The following is a 19,100-nucleotide window of genomic DNA, read 5'->3' on the forward strand; positions in this document are numbered from 1 at the left end:
CTTAACGTGTTAAATAAGACGGAAGAACTAGTGTATACGGGACAGGAAGAGGCAGGGTTGTTTGATGAAGTATCGTAAATGAAGCGCTTGGCGGCCTTACGTAAGTTGGCTGGAGCCTCAACCATGGCCGATAAAAATATGCATGTCGACGTGTTCTTTTACGTGGCTTTGGTGGTCGACTGTCTCTCCATTTTGGCCATGCGCCCAAATGTTTTCTATCGGTCGCAGCTGGGGGATGTTGGGAAGGTTGGCGGGCTATCCCCAGCCGATCCATCCTCCAGTGATCTTTTGGCATAATGGGCTGATCGCAGGTTCATAAAGACCACATCACCTTCGTAACTTCCGGCAAGCACTTCGTACTGTATATCAACCAGTTCACCATATGACTCGAAAGAAGAGCGGCTTGGACATTCTCTTCTCGTTTGTCAGAGAATGACCTTCAAGAACTTCATTTACTGGTGTTACAAACGTTGAATTTGAGTTTTTTTGAAAAACTTGTTCGTTTTCCCGCCTGAAAATTTGATTTTCGAAAAAAAAATATTTTGCATAGGGTATATTATTGTGCAAATCAACATTTCGTAGCAAGTCCCGAATGAAAAATCGAGATCACTGCTTTTATTGGTACCCTAAACCATACTTTTCGTATCGTATTCTGAAAAAAAAGAACGTCCCAGAGTGCCGATTTTTGACAAAAAAAATATTTCAAGATGACACTAGATCTCGACGTTTCATGCCATTTTAAAACATTTGGCATCAACAAAAAATTTCCGAAAACCCCGATTTCTTTTACTTCCCCTTGGGTGATTTTACGATTTTCAAAAAACTCAAGCTTTGGCCGCTTTGCGCCACTCTCCCTTTAGCTCGATTGAGCTGAAATTTGGCATAGGGTGTTTTTCGAAGTGGTGGACATTTTGTATAGGGTAACTTTTTGAAATTTTAGGGTCGATTTTTTCCCATACATTCATTGGCACCCTAGTGTATATATACATACCTAATTTTTTTGTTACTTAAGTGATTGTCTCGCAAATATTTTTTCACTTCTGTACAAAAGTGATTTTTGAACCAATCCTCACATTTTTGTTGCCGTCACAACGAAACATTTTAGGCCGTAAATCGAAAACATGCCTGAATTGAAGAGGCCGTTAAGGCCGTTTTATATTATCCAGCACGTAGCGTTACCGGCACGTATCGACACCGGCGGACAAATACATGATGTATTCATATCATCAGGCATAGCAACTTTTTTGTAGGGACCGGCAGCGCAGACGGAGCGGAGAAATGCTACTGATGATTGAACCGATGTCGTACCGAAGAGCGACGATCGCACCCATACCACGAACATCGACGTTTGATTTGTATGTATGGTGCTACTCGCCCGTGTAGCTCGTGCCCGGCACCGGCAAAATATTCTTTTCGAGAATTCCTTCATGCATTTGTCTGAAACGTGCTGTGTATGTCCGGAGCCGTTCCGCTATATATACGCCTACACATTTGAAACACACGCAATAATATTTGTCTTGCATGAAACGTGCCGTGCCGGTTACGCTACGTGCCTGATAATATAATATTACCTTTATAGCGAAATGCCGTATAAGGAGCGGCCGTATAGCGAGGTGTGGGTGTACATTCGAATGCCCCTCACAGCAAATCTTTCATTTGAATATTGCGCCGACGCCGAAATTCTGCTTTTCAGCTGGTCCAAAGACCAGTCAACGTTCGCCCAGTTAAACAGCAGACCAGTTAAACCAGGACCAGTTAGCGAACGATTACCGTATTCATTTCATATAATATGCTTCATCACTACTATTGACGAAATAAACATTTCATTCGAAGGTCCGAGAAGGGCTGCTGCTAGTTCGAAAATTCGATGCTAATGGTTAGCACTGGCAATCGCTGTTGTTATACGCGATGGTACAAAATAATCGAAGCGATGTTTCAATCCAACATATAAAGTGCAAACATATCCCCACAATACATGCATGTATAATTCAAGAACGTTGGCGCAATATAGGTACAGGGTGGAGAAATCAAAGAAGACAAATTTGTTCGTACACAGAAACACACGTACCATATGAATTTTGTATCTTCTTTGTTTCGCTTTACTTCCAGTAATATTTTTTTCATGTGTTTAGTAATAAGGTAGCAGTAATAGTTATAATTAATCTAATTAAAAAGACTAATAAAAATTAATTATAGTTTTTTTTAATCTGTTGTTTTCAGCTTTTATCGTCAATTTTCCGCCGTTTACTCCACACGACATTTGTTTACTGTTTATACTTAATTCATTGAGTTTCCTTCATGAGTCTCGGTCATCTTCATCTATCTGCATTCTCCCCTTGCTGCTCAATGAACGACTCTTGTATCTCGACAGAATTTAATTAACTTGCATCTGCTGATGTTCTTTTATTTGTTTCTTTATAGTACGACAAGTAGTTTTCTAAGCAAAAACATAAGGTAATAAATTATTCTTCAGTATATTTGTCTTAATTCTCCACAATTTTAGTCGCATGTGATTTAGATTTAACGTTCTAGCACTTTCTAGCAAAAATGAAAAAAATATTACGTAACACTGAACCTCTCCTCTCTCTCCGATTCAATACATAATTTTAGCAATATTTCCTAATAAATTGATACAAAAAAAAAACAATTCAGAAAAATGTTGAAAGTCGCCCACACTGTGTCAATGTGGTTTGAAAACTCATCTTTGAATCGAGACAAAAGTGGTACAATTCGACACACAATCCTTGCATTCCACGTGAAAAAGAAACTAAATGGAAATTGACAACGGGAAAGATCACAGAAGAACAAAAATCAGATCAAGAGTTTGATCAAATATGTTTGCTTCTCAATTTGCAGACGGAAAGATTCGAAAAAAGTTCGATGAACCAACACGCACTTATGTCGTCCAAACGATTATTCCAGCGGTTATTGTTGTTTTTTTACGAGTAATCAATAGATTTTTATTTACTGTTTTTGTTTGTTTTCCAACTTCTCTGCAGTACTGTTACAGGGATCCTTTTCTTGTGGATGTTCTTGATGTCCAGCTGATTATCGTGATATTGTTTCTGTTGGTATGCATTAATAAATAATGTTAAACGTATTTTTTGCATATTGGTTGTTTTGTTTCTGCTGTTGCTCATCTCTTCGGTATTCGGTTCGTCCATCTAGCCCCTGATCTCCTCTGTACTGATGACGACGACAGTTGCGGATAGTAAGCGGACGACGTTGACGACGACGGGAGGAAAAGGATCGACGGCGGAAACTATTGGGAGTGGTGTTGGTGGTAAAAGTAAGGGGAGTCACACTATCACTGCTGCTACGGCCGCTACAACCAAACTTGCCATCGCCACCGTTCCTGCCGGCATGATCATTACAACGTTCATCAGTATTATTGCCAATCATCATCTCGTGGATTGGTGGCAATGGTTGGAGCAGTAGTAGAAGGAGTAGTACAAGTAGCAATTCTGATACAAGTGGTTGTTGTTTGCTGTATTTACGGTTGGTTCTCTGGTTGTTGTTTTTGTTGATTTCTAGATTATTTTCTGGAACGCATCACATAGCATACTTTCTTGTCCACTCCCGCGCAAGCTCATTATATTTTTCCCGGTCTGTTTTGTATATTCTAGCAATCTCTGGTACGAGTGGATCGTCTGGATTTGGATCACATAGCAGAGAGCAAATCGACAACAACACTGGAAAGGAGTATGCAAAAAAAGTAAATAAATGTTAGGCTTATTGCAAAGAGTAACAACCGAACAAAATTTCACTTACCTTTCGATATAGTTAATGCAGGTGACCATTGAGATCGTAAAATGTCGAGGCAGATCGAACCATTACTGTTTATATTAGGGTGATATATGCGTGTTGTAAAAGCCACTTTAGGTGGTTTGAATGGATAATCTGTAGGGAAATGTATGGTTAAGAAGAATACACCTCCTTGGTACGGACTGTCTGGCTGCAGGGATCATCGTCATCATCCGGCGCGCGATGAAATCACATGAAATAGAGAAGAGGAAAAAATATACTTAATATAGGCACATCGAACGAGAGCGGCCGAAGCATAACATAATTGTTGTGAATTGTTCATTGCCTGAAATAATAATCCAAATCGGAAAGTTTCTCCAAAATTGATATAGGACTATTTTTTCTCGAGCATTTTTCAATAGTTTGCTTTGCATCTCATACCGCTGCCACGTCTCAGTCAGATATGATCTCCATCTGCAGTTTATCGTTTCAATATATGATTGTAGAAACTCAATTTTGAAACCACATTAGTTTTAAGTTGTTTACAACCAGTATTCTGAGGTATGATGAACATTTCCTCTGTTAGATATCTTGAATGGCAATCACGTTCCCAGTGGAACTTTCGCCGTCTCAACGTAGGTATTAATTGCGTCATTATTAATACTTAGTTGAGATTTCTTATGCCAAGTAACACACATTGAATGTATTCTGAGTGGCAAGCTAGAATACGCGTGACCGCAGTGCAAGTCGAATGAAATTTCTGTATTTCTTTCTGAACTCTGACAGCAGAGGCAGTAGTAACAGTGTTCCGAACTCTGCAATACAATGCACAATTCACCAATACAAACAAAACCATTGTGGAAAATTGAAAATTTAACTTTCAGAGCACTAGCTCGAGTTTCCCGACGTTTTTCATTAAACATTGCGACGGCAGATGAAAATTTAATATCTTGTGAGTAATCGATTAGAGTTTGGTTGATATTACTTGATGGGAAGTGTGCGAAAACGATCATTTTCTACAAACTGTTTCGCAAAAAGATTGAATATTGGGCGAGGGGTGAACGAGGGAGATGAAAAAAGTGAGCGCCATTGTGACAGTCACCTTAAAAGTTTTTAAAATTAATTTCTTCTCACTTGCATTAGTTGCTTACTTCCATCTAATTGACGTTGTAGCGCAATTGTGTAAACATAAAGGTGTCTGGACAGTTTAAAACTGGACTTAGAATGACGCGTTGAACGTCGCATTGTGTTGACAATCTGTTTGAGGACAGAGATGTAAAATTGTTTTCATATACAGATTGAACTCGATTATATACAATTTAAGACTCGATTATACAGTCAACTCTCCTTAACTCGATATCCGAAGGACCATCGAATTACGGAGAGAAGAATGCTTGTAAAATAAATCAAAGGTGCTGTGCTATGAGTTCCATCGAGTCAGGGAAAATATTCAGAACATCGAGTTAGGGAGAGTTGGCTTTATACAGTTAGATTTTGTTTTATTTTTCAAATATTAGTTATTTCAGTATAACAGAGCCCGAAACAAAAAAAAAAGTTTTATAACTCTGTGATTGTTCAAATTCGACCATATTCGTAGAGGTTTTTTTTAATCAAATATGATTATCTATCAATTACTGAGGGATTCTGGATAAATTTATTTTTTTTATGTGAGAAAAGTGTTTTCTGACTTTAAGGAGATCAATCAATAATAAAATACGTTTGTATTCAAAAAACAAAAAAAAACTATAAATTATAAACAAGATTTAATTATATACAGTGAAAAGAAATCGAAAACTGTATTTTATAGAGTCCGCCCTGAACACCCATTCTATGTCAAACCGATATAGTGGCTCCTAGACTCTAGTGAAAATTACTAATTAAGTTACGTATCGCAAAATATTAGACCCATATTTTTCTCATTTTTTCATTTCCATTTTATGGTGGTGCAAAAAAATCATTTTTTTTCGCTTTTTACCAAAAAAGAATTTTTTTCAATGCCGAACATCTGATGCCTCCGAATGAACAGCTGGACCGCACCACGGTTTATCCCGTACTTCTCAGCAATGTTTCGTTGGAACTCTTTACGCTGACATTCACGTACAATCAAATTTCGGATCTGTGTTGGGATTTACTTTCCTTTCATTTTCCGGAAGCTTCCTAAGCGTCAAAAACACGTCACTACGCACGGAACTTTGACTAAACCGTTATGAAAATTATGTTTGTGTCAGACAGAGATGCCAGTTTTGAAGACATGTCTTCATTTTAAAGACATTTGGCTTACTGCGAAGACATTCTATTATGTGAAGACATTTTGAAGACATTAGGTCGTATGAATAAAAAAAAAGTATTTACTTATTCTGTCCGTTTCCAAGTAAAGTAAACTTTCCTAGTATTTACTTGAATCCGTATGAATAAAAGTTTACTTTACTAATTTGATTTTCGAATTCGAACATAGTTTTTACGTCAAACATCTATCAACTGATTGTTTAGGTTCCGTTTCAAAACGTTTTATTTTTGGACAAATCGTGAATTCGCGATGAAAAAGGAATAGTGTCGACGTCTGGTGGCGACTTTCAATTAGGGACCATAGTTTGGGTCCCTATCTCGTTAGTGTAATACCTATCATATTAGAAGACACGAAGCCAGTTTTCAAATGTTGAAATTTGAATGAAAATGTTCACATCATGTTATTTAATCACTTAAAACACTTTTTTCCGACTTTTATTTAACCCTTTGTCTATACATTTCCAACATCATTACTGAAACTTTTCATTATAATATAAAGTTGTCTTCAAAAACAATATTCGTACAAGATTTCTTCACCACTTGAAAACAAAAGTGTTTTTCATTTAAACAGAATGCCAAATTGGTACGTAAAGGTTATTTTTCATTCATAATTTAAATTTTGAAAACGTGTTCATTCCGCCTGAAAATCAATCAATTTTTTTACGCTCCCCTAAACTAGTAAACGAAGCTCAATGCCATCAATACGGATCGTTAACTTGTTTAACTTCAAGCGCAAGATAGCAGCATTAAACATAAATCGGAAATGACATCAAAACGAATGATAGTGTTTTCATATCCAAAGTATGCTCATGAGCATACTTGATAATAACGAAGTAAATACTTGATGAATGCTGTTTTATTCATACGAAATAAGCTAAACATCCATTTTCGAAAAGTAAATACTTTGTTGTTTCTTTTATTCATACCAAACGTAGTAAAAACTTAATCTCACTGCTCGACTGCTCGAATGAAGTAAAGTAAAGGTGAATTTTGTTTTTATTCATACGGCCTATTATGAAATAGGTGAAGATATTTCAGTATAATATCGCATGTGAATTTTTGAGAGATATTATTTCCATAAAATTTAAACTATTAGCCGGAATTGTCACCAAAAGAATTAAAGCTTTTGTATCAGTATCATTCGTTCGCTTTTTCAGTGTATCAGTGTCACTTATTCACTTTTAGTCTTAGTAATCAACGAAGACTTTTATTTCGAAACCATTCACGCTTTTTTCAAACTTTTCCAAGCCTAATAACCCACAAGTATACACAGTCGACTATCCCTAACTCTATATCCAAGGGCCCATCGAGTTAGGGATGTATCGAGTTATGGAGAGAATACTTGATGTATCAAGCCAATTACCATTTCTATACTCATACAATTCAGTTCGCAGTTGCGAAGTATATTCTTTGTTGACATTTATTGAAATGAACTTCAAATCCTTTAAGGTAAGTTTAATGAAATGCGCTATTTAACAATGCAAATTAGAATAAACATTGCATAAGCTATCGAACTTTGTTAAAAAACAGAAAGTGGGTTATATCTATGGTATAACCGCAATGGTGACGTAGGACTATCGTTGATTCAGTGATCCTTTGTTTGAAGTTGAATCGGAATCCATTCTGAATGAATAAATAAATGAATATTTGGGGGACTTCGAAAACGAGAGCGTTACGTTGGAGGTACAAGGTTTTATGCATACAATATTGGATACGGAAATATCCTACTGATGGGGAAGAATAATATTCAGAAGCTATCCTGTTAATTGCGATTGATTGAAAAATCACAAAACCAAATGTATTTGGTCACAGTGTTACATGGATAGAAACCATTAAAATAAACTCTTTCACATGAATGTATTTTTAAATTGCCAGAGGAACTGGCAGATTATTTTCAGTAACGATTAGATATTTCCACATTTTCCTCAATACTGGAAGCCCACCAGTGGTTAATGCTAATTCGATAACCACCTGTTAATAGCACTTGATTGAAAAATATTTGGTCACAGTGTTACATGGATAGAAAACATCAAAATAAACTCTTTCACATGAATGTAATTTTAAATTCCCAGAGGAACTGGCAGATTATTTTCCGGATCTTTCTCGATGCTGAATGGCATCCAAACGGAAAGAATTCCGTGCGTGTATGTGTGTGTGTAGCGACTGCTTCGATGGTCACCTTCTCTTCTCCTGAAGGATCGGCTTCTCTGTGCTCCCTCACAGTTTCAAACAAACTGCTCGCGTTTTCGGGGCAGATCTCGATCCTTCGCCGTCCAGCATCCTCAGCAACGATGTTGTCTTGTCGATGTCCTCACGAAAAATGAATGCGTCTCACCACCAAAATATCGCTTAAGTATGCTTTTTGTGCGTGATTGAATCGAGAGAAGGCGTGGTTTACGATGGCAATTTGGAAGGCAAACTAGAGGGGAATGAACTCTCTGAGCTCGGAATTTTCGGCGACTGAGCAATAATCGATTGCGGGCGCATACAATATTGGATACGGAAATATCCTACTGATGGGGAAGAATAATATTCAAAAGCTATCCTGTTAATTGCGATTGATTGAAAAATCACAAAACCAAATGTATTTGGTCACAGTGTTACATGGATAGAAAACATTAAAATAAACTCTTTCACATGAATGTATTTTTAAATTCCCAGAGGAACTGGCAGATTATTTTCAGTAACTATTAGATATTTTCACATTTTCCTCGATACTGGAAGCCCACCAGTGGTTAATGCTAACTCGATAACCATCTGTTAATAGCACTTGATTGAAACATATCTGGTCACAGTATTACATGGATAGACAACATTCAAATAAACTCTTTCACATGAATGTATTTTTAAATTCCCAGAGGAACTGGCAGATTATTTTCAGTAACGATTAGATATTTCCACATTTTCCTCGATACTGGAATTCCCAGAGGAACTGGTAGATTATTTTCCGGATCTTTCTCGATGCTGAATGGCATCCAAACGGAAAAAATTCCGCGCGTGTATGTGTGTGTGTGTGTGTGTGTGTGTAGCGGCTGCTTCGAGATCTTCCCGGGGAACCGTTTGTGGCATCACTCTCCTCCTTATGGATTCGTGTCTGGCCTAAGGTGCACAAACAGGCTCTTGGTGACACCGTTCATCCGCGCTCTCATGATAAACGAAAGAGCTTCACCACAACAGCGACAACATGCTCCAATCGCTGTTCAATTAGAACTGAGTGGATTTCCGAGCGGGGCTCGCTTATATATGATTTCAATAGCCTGTTTTGAAAGCAATTTTAAGACTATTGAAACAAGTTTTTGGATCAAAAAGTAACAAGTATAGAACGCGTAGACATTTTATCTTTCGAATGAAGTGTTTATCATACCATTTCGTTCAGTTGTTTAGGAGCTATTAACGCTCAAAATCTCGGTCTCCGGCGTAACGCTTTCGTTTTCGAAACTTTGATTTCACACCCCGGTATAGAAATGAAAGACGTAGTCCTACGTCAAAAAACGGTCGAGTTGTAAAAATTATTTTTTTAACAAAAACAGGAAGTGGGTTATATGTATGGTATAACCGCAATGGTGACGTAGGACTATCTTTGATTTAGTGAATATTTGTTTGAAGTTGAATGAATTCATTCTGAATGAATGAATAAATGAATATTTGGCGGACTTCGAAAACGAGAGCGTTACGTTGGAGGTACAAGGTTTATGCATCCAATATTGGATACGAAAATATCCTACTGATGGGGATGAATAATCTTCAGAAGCTTTCCTGCTAATTGCACTTGATTGAAAAATCACAGAATTAAATGTATTTGGTCGCAGTATTATATGGATAGAAAACTGGCTGATTATTTTGCAGCAACGACATCTTTCCGGATTCTCCTCGATTCTTCTCGAAATCCACCAGTGGTTAATGCTAACTCGATAACCACCTGTTAATAGCATTTGATTGAAAAATATTTGGTCGCTGTGTTATATGGTTAGAGAACATTAAATTAAACTCTTTCGCATGAATGTTTTTTTCAATTCCCAGGAAACTGGCAGATTATTTTTCTGCAACGATTAGATCTTTCCAAAATTTTCTCGATGCTGAATGGCATCCAAACGAAAAAAATTCCGCGCGTGTATGTGTGTGTGTGTGGCGGCTGCTTCGATGTCTTCCCGGGGAACCGTTTTTCGATGCTGGTACTCTCTTGGTCACCTTCTCTTCTCCCTCTGATGGCTCGGCTTTTATGTCCTCCCTCACAGTTCCAAACAAACAGCTCGTTCAATTACGATGTTGCCTTGTCGATGTCCTCACGAAAATTGAATGCGTTTCACCACCAGAATATCGCTTAAGTATGCTTTTTGTGCGTGATTCAATCGAGAGAAGGTGTTTACGATGGCAATTTGGAAGGCAAACTAGAGGGGAATGAACCCTCTGAGTTTGAAACATCCGGCGACTGAGCAATAATCGATTGAAAATTATATAATTTTCGCGATGCGAAACATTTTCCGTTGCGCGTACGATATTGGATACGAAAATTTCCTACGGAAGAATAATTTTCAGAAGCTTTCCTGTTAATTGCGATTGATTGAAAAATCACAAAACCAAATGTATTTGGTTGTAATGTTGTATGGATAGAAAACATTAGAATAAACTCTTTCGCATCAATGTATTTTTCAATTCCCAGAGGAACTGGCAGAGTATGTTTCAGCAACGATTGAATCTTTCCGGAATTTTCTCGATGCTGAATGGCATCCAAACGAAGAGTTCCACGCGTGTATGTGTGTGTGACGGCTGCTCCGATCTCTTCCCGGGGAACCGTTTGTGGCATCACTTTCCTCCTGATGGATTCCCTACTGGCCTAAGGTGCACAAACACTCTCTTGGTGACACCGTTTATCCGCGCTTTCATGATAAACGAAGAGCTTCACCACAACAGCGATAACATGCTCCAATCGCTGTTCAATTATAACTGAGTGGATTTCCGAGCGCCGCTCGCTTATATACCAATTGGTGATTTCAATAGCCTGTTTTAAAAGCAATTTTAAGACTATTGAAACAAGTTTTTGGATGAGAAAGTAACAAGTATATAACGCGTAGACATTTTATCTTTCGAATGAATTGTTCATCATACCATTTCTTTCAGTTGTGAAAGACGTAGTCCTACGTCAAAACCATTGGTGTAATTTTGATTTATGGCGTTGCAGAAATTTATTATTTTCGCCGTTCTTCAGTTTTCCGGGAAATGAAAAAAAAATTAAAATTGCCAAACAAAATATTGGCCAACACCTATATTTTTGTTCCGGTGGTAGGTTCAATCCAATGTTTTTTTTCCTGCATCACAATGTATGATCTTTTATCAAAGTAATACTGCAGAAAAGTTTGCATATATTCGAATTTTATAAGGTTTTTCTTTTTGTTAGGTTATGTACTTCTCGCGAATAGTTGCTTTAACACGAATTTATGGCCCAATAAAGTTATACACAATTAAATGTAATTGAAAGTAAGTGATAGCTAATAGACTAAGCTATCATTTGATGTCAAAACCTTACCATATGGATGCTTTCCAAAGCAGAGCTAAGAGAACGATCATGAGCTCATAACTCAGGACCCTCAATTGACCATCTTCGTGTGTTATTCTAGCTACTACGTCCACGCAACAATCAACGGTAATCCCAGTCCCTTAGGGGCTGTCCACATACCACGTGGATAACTTTAAGGGGTAGAAAGCTGTCCACGCTAGTCCACGGAGAGGGGAGAGTGGGTACAGATTTAATACACGTGGACAGGAAGAACGAATATATATTTTAAATACAATCACCTATACATTCAAAATTAAATAAAATCTGTCACATTTTTAAGAATTTCAAAACTTTCCGTATTTATCAATCAACGAATCGAGCCGCCTGAGAGTGCAGCCCAGTCAAACGTTTATATTTTTTTCTCATATCATTGAACTTTTTCAGTGGAATCTATATTCTAAAAATATATCATGTAAACTTCCTTTGATCGAACTTTCATAGTTACGGAGCATGCATAGACGCCCATAAATCAAAACTATAAAAATTAAACGATTCCAAGCGATTGTGGTTGAGATTTCATGGTATGCGTAAATGGTTTTTCATGAGATATAACTTTCTATACATGTTGTTTAATATCGAGAACAGTTAGTCTTAGGATAATAATGTCTGTATAGTTTTTCATACATAATTTACGCGTAAAATGAATGCAGTTTAAAATATTCAAATTAATGGAACCAAGTATCTTTTAGGAGTAACGAAGAAACTGCAAATTTTGTGTTTTTATGGGTTTTTACTAATTTTCTAAAAAGGCATGATATTGTTTTTATCAACCAAATTGAAGTACTTTGTCTCAAATTCCGATCACTTCATTGTAAAAACTGAATCTATTGAAGATCAATGTTACCTATAAATGTTGTTATACAGAAATATTTACCCTAAAGAATATCGGGGTTTTCATTATTCAATTATTTATAACATTGATGTAAATTTAAATTCACCTTTTACTCCTCCTGTAGATCTATAGATATCAGTGAATGCTTCCTACTTTATTTTTTCTTTCCTTAAAATTATTTTTTATTAATAAAAAAAAAAGATGTATGAAAAATTGTTCTGTGCGTTTGTGTGCGTTCGAACAGTTCGGTACTGATGGGGTCATATTATGACAAAATATACAACACACCTCAGGAAGCTTTATCATTTCCAGATGGAATAAACACACTTCTGAAATAAAGCTGTGAACGTAAATGTACTTTCTAGTATTGTATATGTATGTATATATATACATATGTGTATATGTATATGTATTCTATGTGATAGCAACATATTTTTTGAAAGTATTTAAAAAAATCGTGAACTAAAATTGTATCTGATAATTATTTTAAATCCATTTATTTTTATTCGATTGGCGTTACTCAAAATCAATCTTTGCAATTGTGTTGTTTAAATTCGGATGCGGATTGTTCAACTGTATTTTGCACGTTTCCGTGTTGGGAAACAAGATAGACCTTATATCTTCGCAGATAATATAAAAACAAAGTATTTCAAGTATCGAAAATTCAACTCATACGAAACATATGCTTTTGCTAATCGTTTCTCTGCCATGAAACCTCAATGTGCCACAGCAAAGCGTGACAGAGTACAGCTAGTAAAATTTGAAACAAATAAACTTGAATAGAATTCTCAATGCTGAACTTGTTCAACAAGTTTCTGGAGCTGAATATGGTCCCACATGACTGAAGGCAAGTGAGAGTGATAGCCATACGAAAACCTAACAAGCCGGCTTGCGATCACAATTCGTATAGGCCGATTGCAATGTTATTCTGTATTCGTAAATTGTTAGAGAAAATGATTCTACTTCGTTTGGACAAGTGGGTTGAAGCGAACAATTTATTTTAACAAATACGCAGTTTGGCTTCCGCCGAGGTAAAGGGACGAACGATTGTCTCGCGCTGCTATCTTCTGAAATCCAAATCGCATTTGCTCGCAAAGAACAAATGGCTTCCGTTTTCCTCGATATCAAAGGGGCATTTGATTCAGTTTCCATGGAAATTCTCTCAGAGAAACTTCATAATCGTGGACTTTCACCAATTCTGAATAATTTCCTGTACAATTTACTCTCAGAAAAGCACATGTTTTTCAATTATGGCAGCTTGAAATCTTCTAGATACAGTTTTATGGGCCTACCACAAGGCTCCTGCCTAAGCCCCCTCTTGTATAGTTTTTACGTCAATGATATAGATGATTGTCTAACTAGTGATTGCACGTTGAGACAACTTGCAGACGATGGAGTTATTTCCATCACGGGTATTAATCCCGCCGTTCTGCAAAAATCCTTGCAAGATACCCTGAACAACCTGTTCACGTGGGCTCTCAAGCTGGGTATCGAATTCCCTACGGAGAAAACCGAAATGGTGGTTTTTCTAGGAAGCACGAACCCGCCCAATTCCAGCTTCACCTATCCGGCAAAACGATCAGGCACTCGATGTTTTTCAAATACCTTGGAGTATATTTTGACTCTAAATGTACCTGGGGAATACACATTGCGTATTTGAAACAGAAATGCCAGCAAAGAATCAATTTTCTCCAAACAATAACCGGAACATGGTGGGGTGCCCATCCAGGAGACCTCATTCAGTTATACAAAACAACGATATTATCAGTGTTAGAATATGGCAGTTTTTGCTTCCGATCAGCTACCAGGATTCATATTCTCAAGCTGGAGAGAATACAATATCGTTGCATGCGTATAGCAATGGGGTGTTTGCATTCGACACATACGATGAGTCTCGAAGTCTTGGCAGGAGTACCCCCGCTTACTCTTCGGTTCACAGAATTATCTTACAGATTTCTCATCCGTTGCAAGATCATGAATCCATTGGTGATTGATAACTTCGAAAATCTACTCCAGCTGACTCCTCAGTCAAGTTTTATGTCTTTATACCATGAGTACCTTACCCACGACGTGCACCCTTCACAAGGCATCTCCAACCAAGTTTGCTTCCCATACTTTTGCAATTCCTCTGTCATTTTTGATCTGTCCATGCGACAAAAAATCCATGGAATCCCAGATCATCTACGCTCAGATTCTATTCCGCCGATATTTTCGGCAGAATATGGGGGTAAAGTTAGATCTGATAAAATGTTCTTTACTGACGGTTCATTCATAAACGGGTCCACTGGCTTCGGAATTTTCAATGAAAATTCCAGTGCCTCTTTCAAACTCAAAGATCCTTGTTCCGTGTATGTCGCTGAAATGGGTGCGATATACTATGCTCTAGGGATCATTGAAACACTGCCCATCGACCATTATTTTATTTTTTCAGACAGTCTCAGCTCAATAGAGGCAATCCGCTCAATGAAAGTTGATAAACGCTCATCTTATTTCCTAACAAGAATAAGACAACTATTGAGTGTTTTGGTCGAAAAATTATTCAAGATTACCTTAGCATGGGTTCCCTCTCATTGCTCGATTCCGGGGAATGAGAAGGCGGACTCGCTAGCTGTAGTGGGTGCTTCAGAAGGCACACTTTTTTAAAGGCAAATTGCTTATAACGAATGTTTTCACATTCCTCGTCAGCACACGCTCGTAAGTTGGCAGCGCATGGGGAGTGAAGATGAGTTCGGTCGTTGGTTACATACGATTATCCCTAAGGTCTCGACGAGTGCATGGTTCAAGGGATTGAATGTAGGTCGTGATTTCATTCGCGTGATATCTCGGCTTATGTCCAATCACTACAACCTAAACGCGCATCTCTATCGCATTGGGCTCGCAGCAAACAATCTTTGTGATTGTGGCGATGGCTACCACGACATCGAGCATGTTGTCTGGTCGTGTATCCGGTTCCATGCTGCTCGCTCTCAGCTCTCTAGAGCACTGAGAGCACAAGGCAGACAATCGGATATCCCCGTCCAGGATACCTTAGGTAGCCGTGATCCTGATCTTCTGCTTCATCTATACCTGTTCCTCAGAAACGCCGATGTCAACGTTTAATGATGTTTCCTTCGTTATGTCCCCGTTTCATATCCCTCCTATCCGATCGATAAACTTTTACTTAGTCGCGGCAATACATACACACACTCTTTACAGATACACGGGCCAAAGGTTGTGCAGTCCACTGAACATTCAACAAGAGCCAAAGGTTGTACCGCTCATGACAACTCTACACGAACTGATGATTGCGCCGGCTAGTGACCATTCTATCCTGGATTCCTCGAGTCGAGTAAGATGAACCACGCTAGATATGGGTTACAGACTAGGGGGGCGTTGCTGATTAATGGTCAGCTGCATCCCAATAGGAAGTATCCCGTGTCGAGCACACGTACAGAGCATTGAAGACAACAACATTCCAATCACGAAAACACTTGTAATACTAACCTCGACCCAACCGCGAGTAATCGGTTACATATTACTAACATAGATAATAAGAAAAATTGTCAAAGTATTGGACTCCCGGCACCGGGAGGCTAACGCCATATTCAAGGCTCATATAAAAATATATATTTTGGAAAAAAAAAGAATTAAAACATAATTTATGCACATTTCATTTATTTTATCAATTATTCTAGTAAAATAAGGAAAAATGTCCACGTGGACAACAGGGGGAGGGGTATAAAAATGTCCACACTTGTCCACGAAGGGGAAGGGGGAGTCTAAAATCGTACTTTTCAGGTCCACGTGGTATGTGGACAGCCCCTATCGCTCACATCACAGTCTGCTGTATCGGTAATTGGTGCTATTTATAACACAACAATGCCCCATATCAACAGTCCCACTGTGTATGGTCCAACTGTGAACACTCGGACAATAGGAATATTCTAACGCCGAAAAAGGGCAGCATTGTGGGATCTACAACATGTGTATCGATAAGATAGGGATACTCTTACGCCTAAATGGCTTCTGCGAAATATTAAACAAAATTATCGTAGGATAAAAATGTACATTAATAAATTCGGCTCTGTTACAGCTGAATTATTAAATGACCCTAAAAAAATGAACAGATGGTATAAAAAAGATCACATCATCGCAGAAGAGCAGAAATGATGCAGGAAAAAAGCATGGCTGCGAAGATCAGGCCATCATCGACGCAGCCATAGTCAGCCATGCGATAAATAACCAGCGGAACCTAAGTATGACATATATCGACTATAGGAAGGATTATATACCTCACTCGTTTCTCGTCCGGGTAAAGGAGCTCTATAAAATTGATTCCGAAGTCGTTAGGTTCCTACAGCATGCGATGAGACGGGTTTTTACACATCAGTGATGAGAAAAATGTTTTGCAGTCTAGAACGCTGCAGATAAGGTGAGGACTATTCCAAGGCGACTCTTTCAATCCGCTTCGGTTTAATCTGGCACCGACCCCCTTCAGTAGGACTACTTGTTTCCTACATGCTCAGTGTTTAAATTTTGATTTTACCCCCCATATATTCCGATTAGACATAGTCCTACGTCAAAAGCAGCTTAGAAATGAAGGATTTATGGAGCCACACATATATTCCATATATTCGACGCGGCTAGCACGAACTCTTTATCAGCTCATCGAATGAAGTATTCAAAACAGACCATAAAACAGCTGACTTGGCTTCGACCGATCATAAATAGCTTTAACGCAAGTCAGTTGTACCGAATCGCCCAATGCGTGTTTTTCTGAGCGGTACACAGCGCTGCTACTGCTACTAGCATCGAAAACGATGAGGAAGTGAAAAATCGATATCATCCAGAGTTTGTGTAAAGTACCGCACCGTCAGGACTCGATGACAATGGCAGGCAGCAGAATGGTGATGATAGCAAGCAGCGAAATGCACGTGATATTCAATTATTCAAAATTTACGCTGTTGTGGACGTACACACTGCAGCATTGCATGTTATCCTTAGAAGCATGTTGTCAGCAATTTTGGGAAAAAATATCTATGGTTCGTATGTTAAAAGCACTCAACAAGCAGAGAAAGATACTTATTTTAGAATACAAAAATGTATCATTGGAATTCACAAACGTGTTGCATTTTTGATACCGATTTAAGATTTGCTAATTGATAAGTCGCATTGAAAATCGGCGCTTTCGTTTTCGTTCACATGACCAACTAATCAATGCCATGATTATTCTGCCACCGATCATCACTCATTTATCGCCTGGCAATCACCCAAATCGGAACTGAATTGAGCTTTAATCCGATCACTTCCCCGTTACAGCAACAACAGCCACCAGGACAAAAATAATGCAAATCTATCACTGCTAGCCACAATTGACCATCTCTCAAGCACGCTTCTGCCTCGCAAAACATTAATTGTCGAGAGTCAAGTTCGACATTTGCGAGCGCGTGGTCAAGATTTTTTCGTTTCTATTTGCTTTTGCCTCTTGAAGCTGAAAAGTCTAAATATAAAAACCGCGACACATAGAAATCGGAAGTAACGGCCAATGCTCTGCTTCCTGCTCTCAATTTCAATACAAGGGAGTAAACGTACGGACACAGTCAATGAGCGGGATGACCGTGTAAAGAGACTTGGAGGTGATTCGGGAGCAGTGACGTGAACTTACCGGTCCCATAATTGTTGCCTGCCAGTGAAATACTGCAAATATAGAAAAGAAAAGGAATATTAGGCATCATACATGATTTTGTTTATGGTATCTTCTACGTGCCTCTCACATCGTTCATTGTATTCGCGATTATGAATTCCGCTTGGAAATAAGAAAGTGACAGTCCAACCAAATGCAAATTGTGCTTACAAATGTGACAAGTGACGAAAAAAAATAGGTCACACAAAAACAAAGCGCCATTTCAGCCTGCCTCAAAGCAATCACAACTCAGACATGACGATTGTGTATCAATTGTATAGAGAATAATGTATTACTGACAATCAATTAATGAAACGACCACCGTGCAACATAATCAATGCACGTAATTATTAGAAATTTGTAATAGAAACAAGAACTTCATTTAAAAAATTTACCAAAAAAAAAATCTGCGCTAGAATGGATGAGGCATTATCTGCATTAAAAGAGCTATCCGTCTTTTAATTATCACCTCTCCCGCGATTACCCGCACTTGTATAGAGAATGGTGGCATGAGGTTCGAATCACATGTGCTCTGTCTCTGCGCGATAGACGCATCTAATAATTGACGTGGTTTCTTCTTTCGCGTTTTTTTTCTTCCAGAAACGCACCCAGATGCCCGCCCCGTTCATTCTTGCCTTCCACCGCCCGATCGAATTCGGAAAACGTCATACCTACTCCAAGCTGTCTTTTTTTTGTTGTATGTGACGATTACGTTGTTTGTGTGCTTCCCTTTCACATTTTCATCCACACAATCGAATCAGGTGATTGAAATTGTGTGTTCATGAATGATGAGACAGCAAGGAATAAACAGCGCACGAGTTTGCTGCACTACTCGGTATAAAATGCTGGAAATTGTTCCAAAGACTATTCGATGGTGTTTTGGAAACCAAGATCGGTGAGCAAGAGGTTCACATGATCGCATATATGCATCCCTCGCTAATGTATCTCGAAATTCATTTTCAGGACAATAACAAGCTAAACCGTGGTTAATATCTAACATATATTGTTGTAGTTATGTGTCA

The 19,100-nt window shown here is 38.3% G+C and overlaps 1 protein-coding gene across 3 annotated transcripts in view; it reads right to left on the reverse strand.

Annotated features, from left to right (window-relative positions):
• Nucleotides 1–2,072: 2,072 nt before the first annotated feature.
• Nucleotides 2,073–19,100, reverse strand: part of LOC129761284 (ubiquitin-conjugating enzyme E2-17 kDa) — a 37,099-nt gene continuing 20,071 nt past the window's right edge. For all 3 annotated transcript variants that reach the window (XM_055758999.1, XM_055758998.1, XM_055758997.1), the window contains 3 exons: nt 18,061–18,092; nt 3,772–3,955; nt 2,073–3,692 (listed from right to left, as the gene is read on the reverse strand). In XM_055758999.1, the coding sequence (XP_055614974.1) occupies nt 3,553–3,692; nt 3,772–3,955; nt 18,061–18,092 (356 nt within the window). In that variant the 3' untranslated portion in view covers nt 2,073–3,552. The remainder of the gene's footprint in view (nt 3,693–3,771; nt 3,956–18,060; nt 18,093–19,100) is intronic.

The sequence above is a fragment of the Toxorhynchites rutilus genome, chromosome 1, assembly GCF_029784135.1.
Source record: "Toxorhynchites rutilus septentrionalis strain SRP chromosome 1, ASM2978413v1, whole genome shotgun sequence".
Lineage (NCBI taxonomy): Eukaryota > Metazoa > Arthropoda > Insecta > Diptera > Culicidae > Toxorhynchites > Toxorhynchites rutilus.